The sequence below is a fragment of the Anguilla anguilla genome, chromosome 14 (assembly GCF_013347855.1).
Source record: "Anguilla anguilla isolate fAngAng1 chromosome 14, fAngAng1.pri, whole genome shotgun sequence".
In the NCBI taxonomy this organism is placed as follows: domain Eukaryota; kingdom Metazoa; phylum Chordata; class Actinopteri; order Anguilliformes; family Anguillidae; genus Anguilla; species Anguilla anguilla.
The window spans coordinates 27,049,887-27,069,473 of NC_049214.1; the positions used below are offsets into that span (position 1 = coordinate 27,049,887).

The 19,587-nt window shown below is 42.8% G+C and overlaps 1 protein-coding gene across 7 annotated transcripts in view; it reads right to left on the minus strand.

The window, feature by feature from the left end:
• LOC118213133 (ephrin type-A receptor 5) overlaps window positions 1–19,587 on the minus strand; it is a 73,697-nt gene that overhangs the window by 49,638 nt on the left and 4,472 nt on the right. For all 7 annotated transcript variants that reach the window (XR_004762353.1, XM_035391843.1, XM_035391844.1 and 4 more), the window contains exons 2-3: window positions 15,325–15,389; window positions 8,264–8,927 (exon numbers count right to left, since the gene is read on the minus strand). Coding sequence is in view for 6 of the 7 variants with exons in the window: in XM_035391843.1 (XP_035247734.1) it covers window positions 8,264–8,927; window positions 15,325–15,389 (729 nt within the window). In the remaining variant the exon portion in view is untranslated. The remainder of the gene's footprint in view (window positions 1–8,263; window positions 8,928–15,324; window positions 15,390–19,587) is intronic.

Consider the following 19,587-nt stretch of genomic DNA (forward strand, 5'->3'; position numbering starts at 1 on the left):
CCGGGACACACTGAGCTTGCAACCCTCATAAAAATGTGGCCCAAAATGGAAGCTTCTAGAATACCGAATGATATGGATGAATCTGCCAGAAGTGTTCTTTCTTTTAAAGAGGAATAACTATTACACTAACCTAGATATTTAATATCTAGCAATGCTATATTGCTCATGTTTTGATATATAATTAATGTGTCTGAGAAAATGGAGCATAATGACGCAATGTAGCCCAAATCTGCTGCAAAAAAATAAAATAAATAAATAAATGCACAGATCTGGACCTGAAATACGAAAACATCGTAAATCCCTGAATGAAAAACCCTGCAGTTACTCTAGGATTCGCATGGCGGGAAGCTTTCTGACATCTTTGAGCCTCTGGCCCCATTCAGCCACGAGTCTCCGTGTCTCCCCGTGCCAGCCTGCGACTGACCAGATCGAGTTTGACATCTCCTGCAGTAATGGATGACAGGAATGAAAATAGAGGGGAGATCACGGGAGATCAAGCGCTTTCAGAAAGTGTTCATCGAGGCCCCCCCCCCCCCCCGCCCGAATTCCTCAGAGACAAGTGCGGCATTCCGTCCATTTAATTCACAGCAGGAAAAAAAAAAAAAAAAAACTGGTCGCCGTGGTTCCCGCAGCCCCCGTTCGAATCGGGTGCCGCTGCCAATTAGCTAAACCCGGCCCCGTCCCTCCGCGTGAAGCGCAGCGTGGCCTCATCGCTACGCAGAACCGCCGCCGTTTAATTTGAGTCACATGCTTATTACCTTCATTCTGCATTTTTAAAACCGCACAGTCACAGCCGTTATTTTCCCTGTATGAACGGCACTAAAAATGGAGTATGTTTGTAAAAGCAACATAATGCAAACACTTCCATTGTGAGAGTATCCGATAAGCATGCTTTGAGCTAACATGTGTACCAGCTACTGCCAGTTTAAACAGGTTGTAAAATAGGTTCTCAAATAGCATCTCATATGTATTACATTCGTCTGGTTTCAGGTGAAATAATATTTGACCATAAGGCACCATTAAACATTCAATGAAGGCCAAACAGACCTATGGGTAAAGAGAGGACATAGGGCTCACGCTTATTTGATCTGTACATTTATTTGAATCCTGGGACCGCTTGGCAGCATGGTTCACATGAAACAGGAAGATGAATTGGCCATTTTACCTGCTTGACACTAAGAAGCAGAGCAACGATGAGCTCGATTCAACGCGCACCGATCCGGAGCGCGAAGCGCTAAGTGCAATTATCGACGTGGACGTCAAATCGTTACCAGCAAAGGCACTGCTCGAAGGTGAATGAACCGTCAGCAGCAGCAGAGATTAAATAAAAGATATTCCGCCGACATCCGCGTCAAACGCGGCCCTTCAGAAACGCTGGAGTGCGGGCCGCTCGCTTGTGCTTGACCTACATTTGCGAAGCGCGGATAACGCACGCTCCGTTAGCGCCCAGTTTCAAAATAAAAAATAAAAAAAGATAAACAAGCAGAATTTAAAAAAGGAGAATGCAGTTCGAACACGCTTTGATTTTCTTAGATCAAAACGCTCAATTATTCCTTTAGTTTTTGTTTTTTTTTGGTTTCTTTTTTTTCAGGACTAAGGCTTGTGTAGCGCATCCAGAATCCCTGCTTTGCTTCGCAGCCATTCATCCGTAAGCCCACACTTATCCAGAAAACCGCAGGCGTCTGACTGACCTCCGTTGAGTCACAATAGCGGGACAGGGCAGGTGACGGCTTAACTCCCCTCCCTGGGCGAGGCTTGGGCCGGTTCCGACACAGCCAGCGTCGCTGATTAAGTAAAATTACAATTAAATTAAAAAAAAGAAAAGAGAAACACTGCAGTTCACAGCTTGGCGCTGTCTCGGTTAATAACGTCTTTGGTCGGGAAAGGTCAAGTAAGCCAGCCAAAACATCAATTTATCTCCATGGTTCAGTGAATCATATCATTTTCCCTGCAGTCTCTTACCAGAAAACAAGCAGCAGCAGCAGCAACAGAGGATCGCTCGCAGGCAAAGCTTAACTATAAGCTCAAATTGTTTGAGGACAGTGTAGGTCCCATAAGGATAATTAAACCAGCAAAAAAACTAAACAAAACTAAACAAAAAACAATATGGCTACCTGAAGAAACTTCAATCACTGTGCACAATGTTGGTGGCCAATACATATGAAACAGGAGCCTTTTAACTAAAACGTATAACCTAGAAGAATCCCGAACCAGAACGCTGTCCCCTACAACCCAAGACTCTTACACTGCCATGATTTTCAGCCACACACCTGCACGTCAATTGCCTTAATTGGCACAGGTGAACTTGTTATGCAGGTAGGTTCTGAAATTCACGTCAATCACATGACATACAATCTGACTGATAGGCTGTGATCAGATATTGACAAGCTCATAATTATCTTGGAACTGAAGATCCTCAGGAGAAGCACTCACGCACCCTTACTAAAGTAACATGTAAGTTAAGTTGTGAAGTGGTAACAGAAGTTATACATTTTATAACAGTCAAGACTCACCCTTCACACACTGTAAAAAACTGTAAACGGAATTTCAACCAAAATTGTGAATTTATTTATAATGGGTGGACAATATGACAATCAAAATATTTTAAAATTTCAACATGAATTGACAAATGCAATTTGTGATTCCCTTTAGCTAAATATTGGCCTATATTTGGCTTTTTGCCAGTTTATGTAATACAGAGTGTAAGGAAATATATATTTTTTAAAAATAAAATCATTTTAGGTATGAACAACTGTTTAACAAATGCATATAAAATGAACCTTTACTATTCAAAATATGAAACTGCTTATGTAACTGGCTTCTAAGTAGCTTCATTCATCCAATCAAATTCCTGTTAAAAACCATCTAGTTTTACACCTCCTGTGACACACTTTACACAGTGTGCATAATGACTTAACAGCTCCTTCATTTATTTATCTCAGGTGCTTTGGAGTAACATGCTCGCGGTAATTTTCTAGATGAAAATTAGCATAAATATAATATACAGCTGCGGCTGCCACGCTTCATTAATTCGGGAATTGTAACAGCCTAATGTTGCATTCACTGTGAATGACACCAATTCCCCGCTTCGTCTCCCGGTGCTTCGTCTCGGTGCTTCGCTTCACTGGCGCCTTGTCTGAGAGCCCTTTGGCCGAGGTCCGATGCAGGCGTCCAGCCCTGCCCAGCCCGTGCAGATGGCTAGTTTTCCGTTAGCTGTGTGGGGCAGGCTGACCTGTGTTAGGGACCCTAATTACGAACGAAGGAGCCGGACGACCGCGCGCCGCAGGCACGAGAGGCCGCCAGCGGCCGCTTTCGCGCACGGCGCTACGCGACGCGCTCCAGTCTCCTTTTCCCTCCGCTTCTGCCGTCAGTGCCGCCCCCGCCCTTGGGAGAGGGGCCTGGCCGTGGCTGCCGGGGGGTGGGGGTGGGGAGAGCCGAGTCCGACGCAGCAGCGTGGGGGGGGGTAAATGATTAAATGGTGGCGGAGGCTCGTCTGAGCGCGCTCTGTGAACGCGGGACTCTGGAGCGCGACAGACTGCGGGGGTGAATTGTTGGTGCCCGCCGCTGCCGCCGAACGCTGCGCCGGGCGCTCAGCCAGGGGCACGGCTGCCCGAATCAGGCCAGGGCGCCGCCCGCGTCGCTGGCGGGAGATACGCGTTACAGAGGGCTAGCACGCGTATGAACACAGGACTGCTGCTCCATGCTGAAACCTCACCCTTTAATGTGGCATCAACAAAGCAGGATGTCAAAATTCAGTATCAGCGCATCTGTCACGATGACACGCAACCAAAACAGAAGATATTCCGTATATATACAGATAAATGGAGAAGTGTTTGGACAAGGACACATTTTTCTGGGGTTTTGGCTCTGTACTCCAGCAGACTGGATTTCAAATGAAACGATGGATGAGGTTGAAGTGCAGACAGTCTGCTTAAATTTGAAGGTATTTGCATTCATATTGGGTGACACATGAAGCAATTACAGCCTTTTGTATAGTCCTCCCGAAAGAATGGCAGGATTAGAGTTCGCAAAAAAGTATGTTAAAAAACTGTACAGTTCATGCTCCAAAGCACCCCCCCCCCACCCCCCCCCATCTGAGAAACATGGTGGAGGTAGTGCTTTGGCTTAGGCATACAAGGCTGCCACTGGAACTGGTTCACTTGTCTTTAGTGATGATGAGACTGCTGACAGCAGCAGCAGATGGATGAATTCTGAAGTGTACAGAAACATCTCATCTGCTCTGATCCAGCCACATGCCCCAAAACTCTTTGGATGGTGCTTTATCTTGCACCGTCCCCAAATCATACTGCTTAAAGCAAAAAAAATATTTCAGGGCCAAATGTGGCATGCTCTTCTCTGGCCAAGTTCAGTCAACCGTCCTGAATCCAACCGAACATGCTCTTCACTTGCCGAAGACAAACCTGAAGGCAAAACACCGCAGAAACGAACAGGAACTGAAGACGGTTGCAGTACAGCCCTGTCAGAACATCACCAGGAAAGATACCCAGTGTCTATGGATTGCTGGCTTCAGGCAGCCCTCGAATGCAAATGATTTGCTACCAAGTGCTAAATATGATGACTTTATTTCAGATTATGTTAATCTGTCCAATTGCTTTTGCTACCCTAAAATGGGGGAGCTCGAATGTATTAAATGGGCTGTAATGACTGCACAAATCTCCTGATATGGATGTAAATACTCTCAAATTAAAGATGACAGTCTGCACTTTAACCTCATATCCATTGTTTCATTTCAAATCCAATGTGCTGGGGTAGAACAAAAATTGTGCCACTGTCAGAATACTTTGCCATTTAACTGTATACACTGTATGTACATTATTTGGCATATAACTAATTAACTGAGGAACATTTTCAAATTCAAAAAAAAAGGGGCGGGGGGGTTCTTTTGTTACCATGGAAACCAAAGTAAAGATTTACTGTACTGTAGGCTACAGACACATGCACGGGAAAACAGAGAGTTCAGCTTTGTGTTTAAACACTGCAGAAGCTCCAGACAAGTAGCTTCAGCTTTGCTCATAGCTTTGCTTGTGAGTTTAGCTGGTAATAATTATAAATAAAAGCAAATGAAAGAACTTCAGATGACTAATGACTAGGCTACTCCTTCAGCATTCAATTTTCCTTGTGTTTCAGTACAGCATCGGTTGCGCATCAAATGGATCGCCTCTCTGATTAATGTGTGTTGTGTGATCATATAGACTGTAATCTTCATCCATTATTGGCCAATGCCAACATAATCCCAATATTAACATGCATCCCTAAATGCTGTATTTTATTTAATTTTTAAAATATATTTGGCATCCAGTGTGGGGGCTGAGCAGTGCACACCCCGATTTGGAATAGCCAATCATCAGCAATCGGAGATAACACATACGTGCGAGAAACTCACTACTGTTTTGGGGGGGGGGGGGGGGTGTAGACATTCAGTTCTCCTCCAAGATGTTGTCGCCAGTTGCTTCTTTTCACACTGCAGTCCACTGCAAAGCTCGCATAATGCAGAGTCTGTGGAAGCCATTTTATATGCGACTTTGACTGCAATCTGTGGGCACCCAATTGACCAGCAGGGAACAATAGAACGCGGAACCCTATCTGACTGAACCTTCCCATTCCCTGGGTGGTGCAGTAGCCTTGGGGCTCATCCATGCACTACTGTTGTGCTTTAACTGATCGAGCCAGCCAGCAGCCCCAGATATTATTTTATTTAATATTCCTACGGTTAATGTTGTGCTCAATGTTTGAACTACCCCACTTCCTGCTGATGTGGAATTGTAGTTTAAAGAAAGTTTAAAAATGCTTACCGCTACCAATGCAAGGGTCTAGCCATATCACACTATGATTTTTTTTTAGTCTATATCAATGGTAACCAACCCTGCTCCTGAAGATCTACCGTCCTGTAGGCTTTGACTCATTAGCAGAATCAGGTGTGCCAGATTAGGGTTGAAATGAAAACCTACAGGACGGTAGATCTCTAGGACCACGACTGGTTACCACCGGTCTACATCGAGCATCTTAAAAGCAGAATTAATGAAGTCCGGTCCAGGTTTTCAAGCGAACACTTTGACAGTTACAAGGCCGCTCCGTCGTTTGTTCGTCCTCGCAGTTAATCAGCGCAACAGCCATCCGGCAACAGCTGCTGCTTTGTCGCTTCAGTCCCACCACCCAGTCCTATCACTCCCCTTCCTTTTCATTACGGCCGATTCCAGGGAGCCGCACACCGATGTGTTTACGGTTTCGCCGCCGCGGCGCGTCCTCATTATCGCTTCTTTGTGACTAAATAAACATCACTGCTAACGAGGTTACAGAAACATCGCTTCCTGTGCGAGGCGCTAGAAATGCGTGAAGTAGGGAAAAAAAGCGTATTTAGCGATGAAAAGACTGAAAATTCTGCGCGAGAGCTTGTGTTTACGTGATTGATACCTCCTGCTTCGTTACCAGCCACGCAGAAGGAAAATATTGAAGAGGAGTGTGTGCGTTTAGCATTTAGCAGGCAGTCCGCGGAGTGAATACAGCTTTGATTAATACACAGTACAGCCAAGAGAACGTTCACGTGTTTGAAGTTCTTCTTCCTGTGTGTTTACCATCTGTCTGACTGTCTGAAAAGGCAAATCACAGCTAAGTGATGCATCTGCCAATGTCCCTTTACACACACACACACACACACGCACACACACACACACGCACGCACGCACGCACGCACGCACGCACGCACGCACGCACACACACACATACAGACACACATAGACCCACATACAGACACACACACGCACACACACACACACACACACACACACACGCACGCACACGCACACACACACACACACACACATACAGACACACATAGATCTGCATACAGACACACACACACACACACACACATACATACAGACACACACAGACAAGAAAAACAGAGACACACACACAGACAGACACACATAGACCCGCATACAAACACACACACACACACTCAAAAAATGAGCATTATCAAGTTCTCTGAAATAAAAGAAAATTTGCCATTCATTTATTTTTATACTTAGAAGCGTGATAAAGGTCAACTGCACATTTATTCAATTTGTCAGACATTAATTGAAACCTGTCATGAGGTCCAAACTGAACTTGCAAAAGTCAGGAAGGCAAAGCGCCCCCCCCCCCACTCCCCCTCCACCCCCAAACAGACAGACAGCACCCTAGTCATCCGCCCTCGTCACCTACGTATAGAACCAGCCCTGTCTTATACGTACAGCACCTTAACAACAATAATGAATAACTGTGTCTTCAGAGTGACCAGTTTTGAGTTTCAGAGAAAAGCAGCCGTGTGAAATTTTAAACCATTTATCAGTTACAGTGGCTGGAACAGGGTTTGTACTGCTGGGAGACTGACCTTGAAGAAGGGGGAAAAGTCTTTTGCTTTTTCAGTTTCCCTTTCAGTTCTTTTTTCAGAATTTTGCATGAAAAGAGATTGTAAAGTCACATCTGCTTAAGGCTGTATGACAGTATATACCAGACCTCTAGTTAAGTTCTGCCAGAACTTCGACATTCCCCTCGGTGAGATACTTTGTGCTAAAGAAACAGGGTGGGGCGGCAGTGCAGTATAATGGGTAAGGAACTGGTCTTGTAACCTAAAGGTCAGAGGTTTGATTCCCTGGTGGGACACTGTACCCTTCAGCAAGGTACCTAACCTGCATTGCTTCAGAATATATCCAGCTGTATACATGGATAAAATGTAAAACGTTGCTCTGGATAAGAGCATCTGCTAAATGCCTGTAATGCAAAACTGTTCTAAAATACTTCATAGAAGAGGTTTTTTCACATTTTTTGGTTCTTAAATTTATTATAAAGCAATTTTTAATTATTATAACACTAATAGTATTTGAAGCATACATCTTGTAAGATAAATCATAACCATTCTGAATTTCCTTTTTTTTAATGAGGCATGTGGACATAAATCTAATTAGAGGTGATGAATGTTACTATGATCCACAGCAACAACAAAAAAGTTATTAAAGCTGCATGATCTGATGCTCCATCAATACAGTGGAGAAATGAATACCACTTTTGTCCTAAGATTAATGCTCAAATTTCACTTGTTTATGCAGAGTTTGATTTTCAATGCTTACAGTATCACATTAACAATTTGCAAGAGAAGAGCAGATACACATAGACCTCTATTCTCAATAGATATGCGCCTCATTTCCTCATTTCTATGCCTTAGGTTAGGTGTCCCTCCTACAATGAAGAGCAAAAGACTTACCCTGACAGGTGTCGTTCACTTCCTCGTAGCCCGCCTGACACATGCACTTCCCAATGGGAACCAGCCACTCCCCTTCTGCACTGCAATGCATCCTGGGAAGGTCTTCCGCCACGGAGCTGTTGACGCAGGTGCCCGAGACCTCCAGCAGCTGGGAGGAGTCGGCCCCGGTTACGGTATCCGGGAAAAGGGCCAGGTTCCTGACAGCCGCGGGGCACTTCTTGTAAAACACCCGCACGGACACCAGGGCGATGCAGGCGCCCACGTCCTGGAAGGCCAGGTAGAAGCCCTTCTTGGTCAGGGGGCCCACGTCCCTCACCTCAGTGTTGAGCTTCATCACCCTGTCCCCCAGGTCCAGCTCGGTGAAGCTCTCGTCCGCCGCTATGGTGTCGATCTTGGTGTACTGGCTCTCCCGGACGTTCCGGCCTTCCTCGTCGTCCGATTCGTAGTAGTGGACGTTGAAGGTCTCCTTGCAGGTCCCCAGGCCCCCGGGCAGGCTGTTGCAGTCCCGCAGGGTGAACTTGAGCTCCACGAAGACCCGCTGCGCCCCTTCGTTGAGGATCCAGTTGGTCTGGAGCCAGTTGTTCTGGTTGTGCTCCATCACCTTGCACACTTGGTACGTGTGAATGGGAGCGTAGTTTTCGTCAACTTCCCCGATCTCTTCCCACTGAAGGACAAGCAAAAAGACACATCCCAATCGAGAAAAAATAAGGACAGACTTGAAATATGTGTGACCGTTTCAGGGAGATTCATTGAATGTTCAGCTAAAATATAAGCAAGGTGTCACAGCGTTATTTATGAGTTTGGTTAGTTTGTGCTGAATGGTGGGAATACTATATCATCAAGAATTAAAATCGAATGTGTTCATCTATACACATAGTGAGAAGCATTTAGATAATAAAATAATAGTTAAAGGATGATTTAAATGTCCATAAATATCTATTAAAAATACTTTGTATATCATCCAATTCGCTTTATAACCATCACTCAATAAATACTGAGTATTTCTAACAAAATATATTAAGATGGTTTTGTAAATAAAGACATGACTATAGCAAAAAAAAAAAAAAACCTTGGAACCTTTTGAACTAATTACGGAGTTTATGACCCATATAAAATCAGCCATTTAGGGAGAAAAGAGACAAAACAGTCTATTTCCACCATTGCTTCTATTCACCGGACCACCAGTCCACCGGTTAACCCCACACATACACGGAGGAAGATAATACATACAGCTTGGACAGACACTGTGGTTACCCTGCTCTGTCTACCATAAATATCATGAAAAGACTGTGTTTATCACCTCCTTAATGCAATTTCTATACAGAAGCTAGAGGCACGTCCTTTTAAAAAAAAAAAATTGCCTGCAGCATAGGAAATTGTAGAGCCGATCCCTCAGGAAATGCTGCTCATGTCATCCTCTCCACTATATGGGAAGCTTTTCCTTAGAAGTCCAAAAATGTTCCATGCTGCAGATTGTATAAGGGAAGCTCTTAAAAGGGCGTTTGTATTTAAAAAGGAATGCAGAAGAACATATATATGATTTATATCCCCTCTCTAAAGCATCTGACAGAATAGGTGAAGGCACAGACATGCAGTTGACAAGTAGTGAATGCAGTATGTTGTCAATGTATTGACCTAAAAAATTTAACGTTGTACCAGTCCAAATATATAGCCTTGTGCAATCATATATTAAATTCCAGCAACAGAGTTAAACCACTGCAGTATGTACACTATAAAATGTTTGACTTCAGCACTTTCCATTAAAATCCACATTAGTAGACATCATTTGAGTGAACACTGCAAATATTTAAAAATAGATTCAATATTGATTCAAACATATATTTATTTCTATTCTCAAACAATAGGCCAGCAAAATCTTTTATTTATATTTCAGTAAAGAATCACAGGTGCTAGTATTCTGCTTTAATTCCCTAACGTACTGTAGCACACAATCTTAAGACCTTTTGTAATTGTCCACATTTGTACACTACCAAATGGCTTGTTAAATATATTTAATATACATGCGTACATTAACATTGTATAATTCACTAAAACATGGACCATGAAGTTTAGCATACATACAGTCCAGCTATAAGTTTTTGGGAAAGTTCAATTTGAACAGAAAAAAGTTTTGGCTTCAAGGCAAATAAATCTGGAACAGATAAGCAGAATATATGGGACATTATCCAAATGACCGGAATTCAAATCCTCTAGACAAAAAGACAATTTCGTGCATGGATTATTAACTGGATTTTTTATTAATTCTGTGAAAACCTTAGATATAGAAAGCAAAAGGGCACCAAACATTTTAACAAAGGTCAAGACAATCAATGAGAGAAAAGATTAAATATTCTGAATGTGTGAAATATTGACTTGTCTGCAAATGAGGACATGGCGAATGTTCAAAGATTTAAAATAAGTAATTGCTCACATCTTTGAATACTCACAACTCTGAAAGCTTAATTGGCCACAGATTTTACCTGAAATCTGACACTTCTTTGAATTTGGCTTAATTGGGAGTATTAAGCTGAAGTCAAAATTATGCATTAAAGATTATTGCAAAAAACACCCAACATGTCTTTCCTTCACTTATGAGTGTGAAATTAACTGTGGCATTTTTAAAACGTTACAAGGGTTAGACAAATTTATTCCATAATCCGGGCCTATTGTATTTACTGAAGAATATTGGTGGTGTTGATATTCAAAACACATGTTCAGCAGATAATAGTAGATAGATAACATTGACAACAGTAAATAGTACTATATCTAGCTGTAGCTCACACCCCAAATGTATTGTCTTTCTGTATACACTAGAAAATGGAAGAAAATATAGTACAAGTATCTCCAAGTTCAAAGAAATAGCATGTGACAAATTAAATAATTGCTGAAATAACTACAATTGTTCATGTAACTAGGACCTGGTTGGCTATTAATCAATGAATTTTCTGGATAGATTTCAAAGTATAAGGTAACATATTGCATTTCGTTCACTTCTTCCAATTTTATTTTTCCTCTGTGATTTCATTAAACACTGTAAATGTTTTTTAAACCTCATTTTTACATACAGTAATCAATTATTTTGACTCCAGATGTGCAATAACTAGTTAACTCCCACATACGGATACAAATGAAATTAAGAAGTAATAAAACAGCAATGGTAGTTAATAAGGAATGCCCAAGTGACTCAAGATCAATACAAATTATATCACAATACAGATGGTACCTGTAAATCCTCTGAGCTAGCACATACAACTAAACTGGGCTTGGGTCAGAATATTAAAAACAGGCACAATAGCTGAAACATACCATTTTCTAATAAAATGAGAAATTCGAGGCCATCCTACTGTGTATAAGAAGGATATTGATTGCTGTTACCAAAACATTTTCAAAACACAGTTTCTGTCTTAAGGCCCAACTGCACCTTTGAAATGGACCAAGCACAGAGGGCGAGGAGACTAATCCAATTACTGATGATAAATCATTACGGAAGTAACAGGCTGGTTCTGGCTTTAAGGCAGCTTAAGTTCAGCAAGGGCTTTAACAGACAGACACCAGAGAGAAGCTCTGGCCTAAAGATGTACCGCGATGTGAAACATTATTCCTAGCCTAACTGTTTTGGAGACTTGTGGGCTATTGGATATTTTACAAATGCTACTCTGATATGTCCAAAGAAAGCCTTGGTTGACATTTTATTTTCAGGAAACTATGGATTCTATTCTAAATGGCTTCAGCTAAAAAAATTGTTTCAGACATATGTGACATATGTGAGATTTTGGAAAGAGAACTGAGATGTTGATCAAAAATGAGGGATGAATTCAAGGGAGCAGTTTGGGTAATTTCCATTACTTCCCTGTGCTTTGGCATGTGATGTCACATGGTGAGTAATTATGGCAGCAAGGGTATCACAGTTCATACTTTCATTTGCATGCAACAAAGTTTGGGAATTAATCATTTAAGAAAATGTATACATAGCCTTTGTGAACATAAAGATTTCAGCTGTCATTTTGAATCTTTACCAATTAAATTGCCACCAATGCAGGTTATACTATTGGCTCACATAACGACTTAACAAGGAAACTATTTAGACTGGATGAAGCTTAAACGATGTATTCAAACTTGAATACACAGTCAACAGACTTTGATGCTAAACATGAAAAACCATTTCTGATGAATGGATATATGTACTATGAATATCACATCCAAAGACTGGATTCATTCGAATAGCGTGAAAATTAAAGCCATGAAAGCAAAAGCATAGATCACTGCCAAGTGTTCAGCATCCGCTAAGCCCAACCTGTTTGTTCTCCAGTCAAAAATAAAACAAAAAACCATGTGATAAAATGGCCGTACACCAATACTGCAATTACAGATTTCAGACTGCATGAAAATGTACAGAGCAGATAAGCACGTGATTCTTTTTTTTTGGCGGTATGGCGGATTGAGAAACATCTCAGTCAGCCTCACAGCGCATTTCACAGAGCATTTCCCTCCTAGTGATTTCCCCTCCCCTGCACTTTCCCTTCTCATCTTTTTCTCCTTCAACCCAGAGACGTCTCGGAGGGCCACCTCTTCTCCTCTCGGCTCTGAGTCCCTCTCTCTCTCTCTCTCTCTCTCTTGCTCTTTCTCTCCCTCCCTCTCCCTGCTCGACCCTCGATTCATCTCCTCGTCTCCTGCGTCTGTTTCGGTGTTGCACCCACCGCCACGTACCGATCCCGCTCCTTCCCCTCTCTTCACCGGCGTCGCCCCCCCCCCGGCACCAGCCCGCAGAAACGCGTCCCGCGGCACGCACGCACGCACGCACGCTCTTCTCATTACAGGGTCTGTTACACCCCGCAATGGTGGGTCTTCCCGCCATCACCCCGGTCTTTCGGGGAGACCCACCGGTCCAAAATTGATAAATGTGTCACAGCTAACCGTTAGCAGAGAGCAGCGAAACTCCTACACATTTCTGTCTGCGGAACATGAGAAAAACAGACCACCTGCAGCAGAGACTCAAAGCATTAAATACTTTTTTTTTTTCTTTTTTGAAGCTGGTTCACTAAATGGCCGGCGCTTGGACAGGGAAGAGGAGTGTGGGGGGGGGGGGGGTCAGACACGGCTAGCGAACTAGCCGAAGGCACCCCTGGCCAGCGCAAATCTGGGATTTAGCTGAGCTCTTGTAAATCACTCGGGCGATTAAAAAAAAAAAAAAGCTGGGCTCAGTCCAAAGTTTTTGCATCATGTTCGGTGGGGGTTTGGAGCAAGACAAATGCACCTGTCCGATGCCGCTATTGTGAGGTTTGGGATGATATATGTACTGGATTCTGCCTTTCGCTCTGTGGGGTCAGTAGGTGCCTCAAGGCCCAATCTTTTGGGTGATATTCTCTCCTTAATTGTGATTATTATAACCAGAATTGCTTCTTCGCTATACTGAAGGAAAACATTGTGTCTATGGGATAATATATACTCCTGTTTCTGAACCGGTAAGGGAGGGGTCTTCGGTCTGGAAGCACCCATTTGAGGCATTTCAGCATTATTACAGTAGTGATAATACTGCTTCATTTTTCTTTTTTCTCTCAATTGGCAGGGCCAGTCATATCTCTGAGAAGCCCTCTACTCTCTTAAGAAAGCACTTATTAGTATAGAACATTCATGGCAGCATCTTCAGCTAGCCAGTTCTTCTCCCTCTGCAGTTCACCAGTTAAGCTTGGTAGCCATTTTTATCGAGACACTTTGGTGCAAGCAGACTGCAGGAACCAGACTGACTAGATGAGTCATTAATGGACTATACTGGCAGGACACACGCTGCCAACTAAAACCCTTCCTCCCCAGTCAATGCCATAGCCAGAGTCTGTGCTATGGCTAACTGTGGTACAGTATAGAATCAATTCTGGAACCGTGGAGCAGAGCGCTGCATATTGTTTATACAGCCATTGATTAAAGTGAATAAAATCTCAGTACTATTTCCACACACTTTTGATTGTTAAATAGTTTTGATTCTTATAAAAAATACTTATTTTTAGGCTGTACAACAGTGACAATTCAAAAGATTTTCCACCAGAAGTTAAAAACATGACAAGTATCATCTAAAACTCATTTGCACCAATATATAAATGTGTCTGCGCTTCATTCCCTGATCTCTTATACTGTACGCTAAAGAGAGTGACTCTTCTCAAAATATCTAGGGCCTCTGATAGTATGCTTTAAATGGAAGTTTATCACCCATTAGGTTCGCTTCAGTTTTATGAGGCATGTTCCCAAACTGTAAAATACTCATTTAAAATTCAAAACAAATGCCTGTTTTATGGAAATACTCTTTTTTTTAAAGCTATCAGTGTATCTAAATCAAGCAGCCAATACCGGGCTTCATTTTTGAAGTTCACTTCCTTGTCTTGTTCAGAGACATTACTCACTTGCGCCAGTGTAATTGGCTCCAGTATAGGTCAGCCACCGGTTTCAATGCAAGTCAATGGAACAAAATACAAAGTCAATCATTTTTCCCACAAGAGCAGGTAGTTGCAGTAAGTGTTTCATCTTTGTCTAAGGTCACCCCATGTGCTGATTTGTTTAGTTATTGTGTCATTCAAGCAATATCTCCCTGTTTTCCTAGTTTGTGTCACTGCACATCACTATATCTTACACGCATAGTGGATGTGGATGACCGGGACTTGTCCCGGACTTAATGACCATATAAGGGTCCCCCCTATTCCCTTTTGCACAGTCTCTGGCTCCAAATTGTACAGCATGGAGGGACTTGGAACGGCAATGGGTGACATCACAGTCACTTTGTCCATTGTAATGAAGCACACTGCAAGGGGACTGCACTGTGCTATAACCTAACAATGATTCGAATTTGAGTAAATTCTCAATGTAATTAGAACGCCGAACGGGGTCTCCCAAAAGGTATCCCTTTCAGTAAAAAAAAACAAAAAAAAAAACCTCGAGGTCTACCAGCGCTTTTATTATTCTTTACTTTAATTCTGTCTCCCCTTTGCTCTTGGGAATATTAGACCTTGAGACGTACCTCAGAGAACAGAGACGGCTAATGTAGTTTGCGGTTAGGGTCGAGCGGTACGACTTACCCCGTTCTTAGGATAGGCGATCCATCCCAGGTCCCCCATTACTGATCGGGAATCCAATAAATTCACTGTAAGAGCACAGAGTGAAAGCAATCAGTTAGCAATTAGCAATGGGTGCCTGTTTTTGTGGCTTTGAAACAGACAGAATTGCAGCTCTTCCACGTTTGGTGTGCTGTGGATGGCAGTTTTAATAAATACAAACGGTAAAAATGCACATACGTAGTGCAACAAAAAAGTGGTACAGCTGCAAGGACGTTGTACCTATTGCCAGATGGCCATTTATTTGAATCATGGGTGTGTGGCCATTTTGACCTTGAGGAAAATGCAGAAGAAACAAGCGTCTTTGACATTCTATCTTATTATTTTTATTTGGTAACAACATTTGTTTTCCAATACGACTGACTGGCTACGTACAAGGAGTACATTGAAGGCTAATCAATCAATTTAAAACAAGACAACAAAACTTTGAAAAACTAACTGTTCCAAGCATACAGTATGATGGTATATATGTATATACTGCAGAAAACTGTCCATCTTATTGCTCAGTGTGTGGATTATAGATTTGAGGGAAGCAAAGAAACGGGAGAGGAGTGACATTATTTTGAATTCAGTATGCTTGCAGGCATGTCAGATAACCAAAGTTAGTAAACTTTGGAAGTATCTCACTGCTGTACATTTAATGGTGGCATGAAGCAAATGCTGTCACAAATAAGCGTTGGGAAAGTAAGAGACCTGGGTCAAATACGTATTTGTTTTGGATTCAAATACTTGTCTGTGCTCTATTGATCTTGCCTGGTATAATTGAGCCTACCAATATGACCAGAAGGTGGGGTTCTGAGAGTATTTCATTGGTTCCTATACAACAGACAAGATCAGTATATGTAGAAAAGTATTTGAATCCAAAACAAATACATATTTGACCCAGGTCTGGAAAGTAACCTTCTGTGTATTCTAAATTCAAATGATGAAGGGGAATATTGAATTTCTAATTACATTTCATTGAACAATTGTTTTTTTTTTTTTGGGTTGCTGACCCTACCTTTTTAATGTGACAGTTCTGAAAAATATAATAGGTTCGAAACACCATGTGGCCATTTTGCTCATTTTTTTTTCTTCAAAACCAAAGACCTGAGATTAGTTTTGCACACAAACAGAGAATAATGCGGCATTGTTTGTGGATAGATTAACTGGAAAAAACATTGGGGAAGACTTTGGATGAGATGAGTTGAAAGAATTGGCTTTTGGGACAAGGTGAAAATAATTAGATCTCGGATTAATGCATTCGACTGGGCACCGCACAATTTCGTTTGCGGTCCCTCGTACGATCTGCAGAAGCACTGTTATCGGTATCGCTGCTAAGCGGAGTGGCATATTTGTAATGAGCCGTACCTCCGTGTGTTTGCCTTGTCCGTCTGTTTGTGAACACGGCTGCTGAAAGAATAATGGGCGCGCTTAGATGACGCGGGATTGAATTTCGAGAACACTTTTTAAGTTTGTATATACGACGTTTCTCGTGGATCTGATCTCATACCAGATACGGAGTTTGTTTAACTTGAACTGGGTGTTCAATAAGGTGACTTTTAAGGGTGGTTAAGGGTAAGAGGTTCACAGTAAAATGTCCAAATGTTATCTGTTAGTGTTGAATTAACACTGTTAGAGTTGAATTAAAACGGAAGATTTTTCTGTGTACGGACTTAATTGTACACACAGGCAGTAAACAAAACACACTGAGGCTACTTTAGCAAACTCCTGCAAAGGGAGATGTGTAGACAGCCATCTGAAAGGATTAGGAGTGACATATTCGGCCAACATGTCACACTGACATCAATATATTATTGTCTGAGTAGTAATCAATAGGAAATGTCAACAACAAAAAAACATACATACATATAATTCCAGTTTCTGAAATTTAAACTGCTACTAGTAATAGTTTCAGGCTTCGGTGTGGCCTTACAGTGCCGGTGCGGACTGCAGTCAGGGCCCCACGAGGCGATACGCTCCTCACTGCAGTGTCACATGGGGAGGGAGGGAGGGAGGGAGGGAGGGTAGCCAGCGGATGCCCGTATCCAGAGTGACTCACACAGCTCACACTCGTTTTACACACGGCGCGCACACACAGCCGGACGTCTCGCCGAGGCAGCACGGGCCGAGCGCCCTCCAAACGACGGCTCAAGGGCGAGCGGGCGGCGCCCCAGCTGGCGAGGCGACCCCGCGACCTCCGGGATGCGAAGCCTCCTCTTCGACCGTCACGCTACGCTTCTGGGCGTCGCGCTGCACGGCGGCTAACGTCCTTTAGCGGACTTTTGTTCGCCCATTTCGGTATCGCAGCACCTGAAGTGGGGGGGTGGGGGGGGGTATAGCGATGTGGGCCACGGCCCTCCCCCCCCTCACGCAGTCGCCGCGATCCTCAGCACGATGGCTGCGCAGCTCAGCTGGCGGACCGCGGGATGAAGAGAAGCCATGCGAGGAATGCGCGCATTTAGCATGCTTGTCTGCGTCCTCCTGCATCTCCTGCACTACTGCCAAGGCAGTGACATGGCAGGCCCAAAACTATGAACTTAATTTAAAAAATAGTACATTAAATGGGGTTAAAATGGTTTTTCATCAAATGTAGCAGACAATAAATGAGTCTAGTAAAAACCTCTCTTCTGTGTTATTTGTGTGGCATGTATCCATGGTATAAGTGGGATAAACCACTCAGCCCGTGGCGCTGTATGAAAATAAATTACTTTGGGGTTGTAAGTGTCCCCTCGGCTATGCCTTTGGGCCTAATCACAGCACCCGGTCACGGTCTATTTTAATATGGCCCCATAGCCCCACTGTGCACACACACACATAGGCACACACACGCACCGAGCACACACATCTCACACACACAAACACACACACACACATACCCGCACACACACAAACATACACATGCATACAGACACACGCACGCACACACACACACACGTATAGGCACACACACGCACAGAGCACACACATCTCACACACACAAACACACACACACACACACAAACACGTACACGTATAGGCACACACACGCGCAGAGCACACACATCTCACACACACAAACACACACATGCACACAGATACACACACACACACACGCATAAACACACACACATACATGCACACAGCTCACACACATGCAACTCACACACACAAACACACAGGTACACTTTGTCATCTGGCTTCTTTTGAACTGAAAACCTTAAATGTTCCAGTTCACCTGTAAACCCTAGGAACTGAATGTCATCTTAAATTTCATCTGGCAGTTTGTGGAATGCCTGTCCAGTGAACCATAACGATTGACGGGCATTTTCTATAAACAGACTGTTGATAGGAGCTTTTCTATGATGGAATGACATATTTATTATGAGTTATGAAATGATATCACAAGATTCCATGTGGACAGATATGCTATCAAACCATTATTTGTTAAGTGGTTAATTATTCATCATTCCCAACATTCAGCAAAGCAGCTTCACAGGTCTGTATAATATCCAATAAAACTCCAGTATCAGTCACAGGTATGCCAGACAGTGTAATATTAATCAACAATGTTCAAATTTTCCATTAAGAAAAACAATATAATCTACTAGATTTGATGCCCTTAACCATTAGAATCCTTGAATCGCATAGCATAACACAGTCTGTATTCTTGTAAATGGGAAAAATAGCTTTTTCCTTCTCCGCATTCCCTTTATAAGTAGTTTGAAACACAGATTCATTTTTTTAATAGATTATTAATACAGAACTTAATGCAGTCTGTAGCTCAAAATGTTCAAATGTCTTGATGTCAAAAAAGTCAAAATTTGTTTATTTGCATCCATTCTGAGAATGTTTTGCTATTGGTGCAACAAGCAACTTTGTTTCACCTCAAATTCTAGTTCTATATTTAAAAAATGCAGTCCAGTCTAGTCCAAGTTATTTTATATGGTGCTGCTGGACCACCACCATTTCTGCCTGTTTTTCACCGCTCTTTGAATTAGTGCACCGGCCCCTCTGCCCTTTATGATGAGTGCAGCCCCACCATTGCACTTTCCAGATGTCGTCTTTCCCTCAGAGTTTCACGTTGGCATCACCTTAGACACTGTTGCTTTCAAAAGAGCAGAATGTTGTTGGACTGCACTGGTCACTGAAGGCCACTCCAAAAGCCTTTCCCATCAATCAGCGCTCTTTCAAAGTCACTGCAGGAAGTGTCAGGACGCTGAGCATGATTACCAGCGCGGAGGTTTGTCCTGAATTTTTAGACGTGAC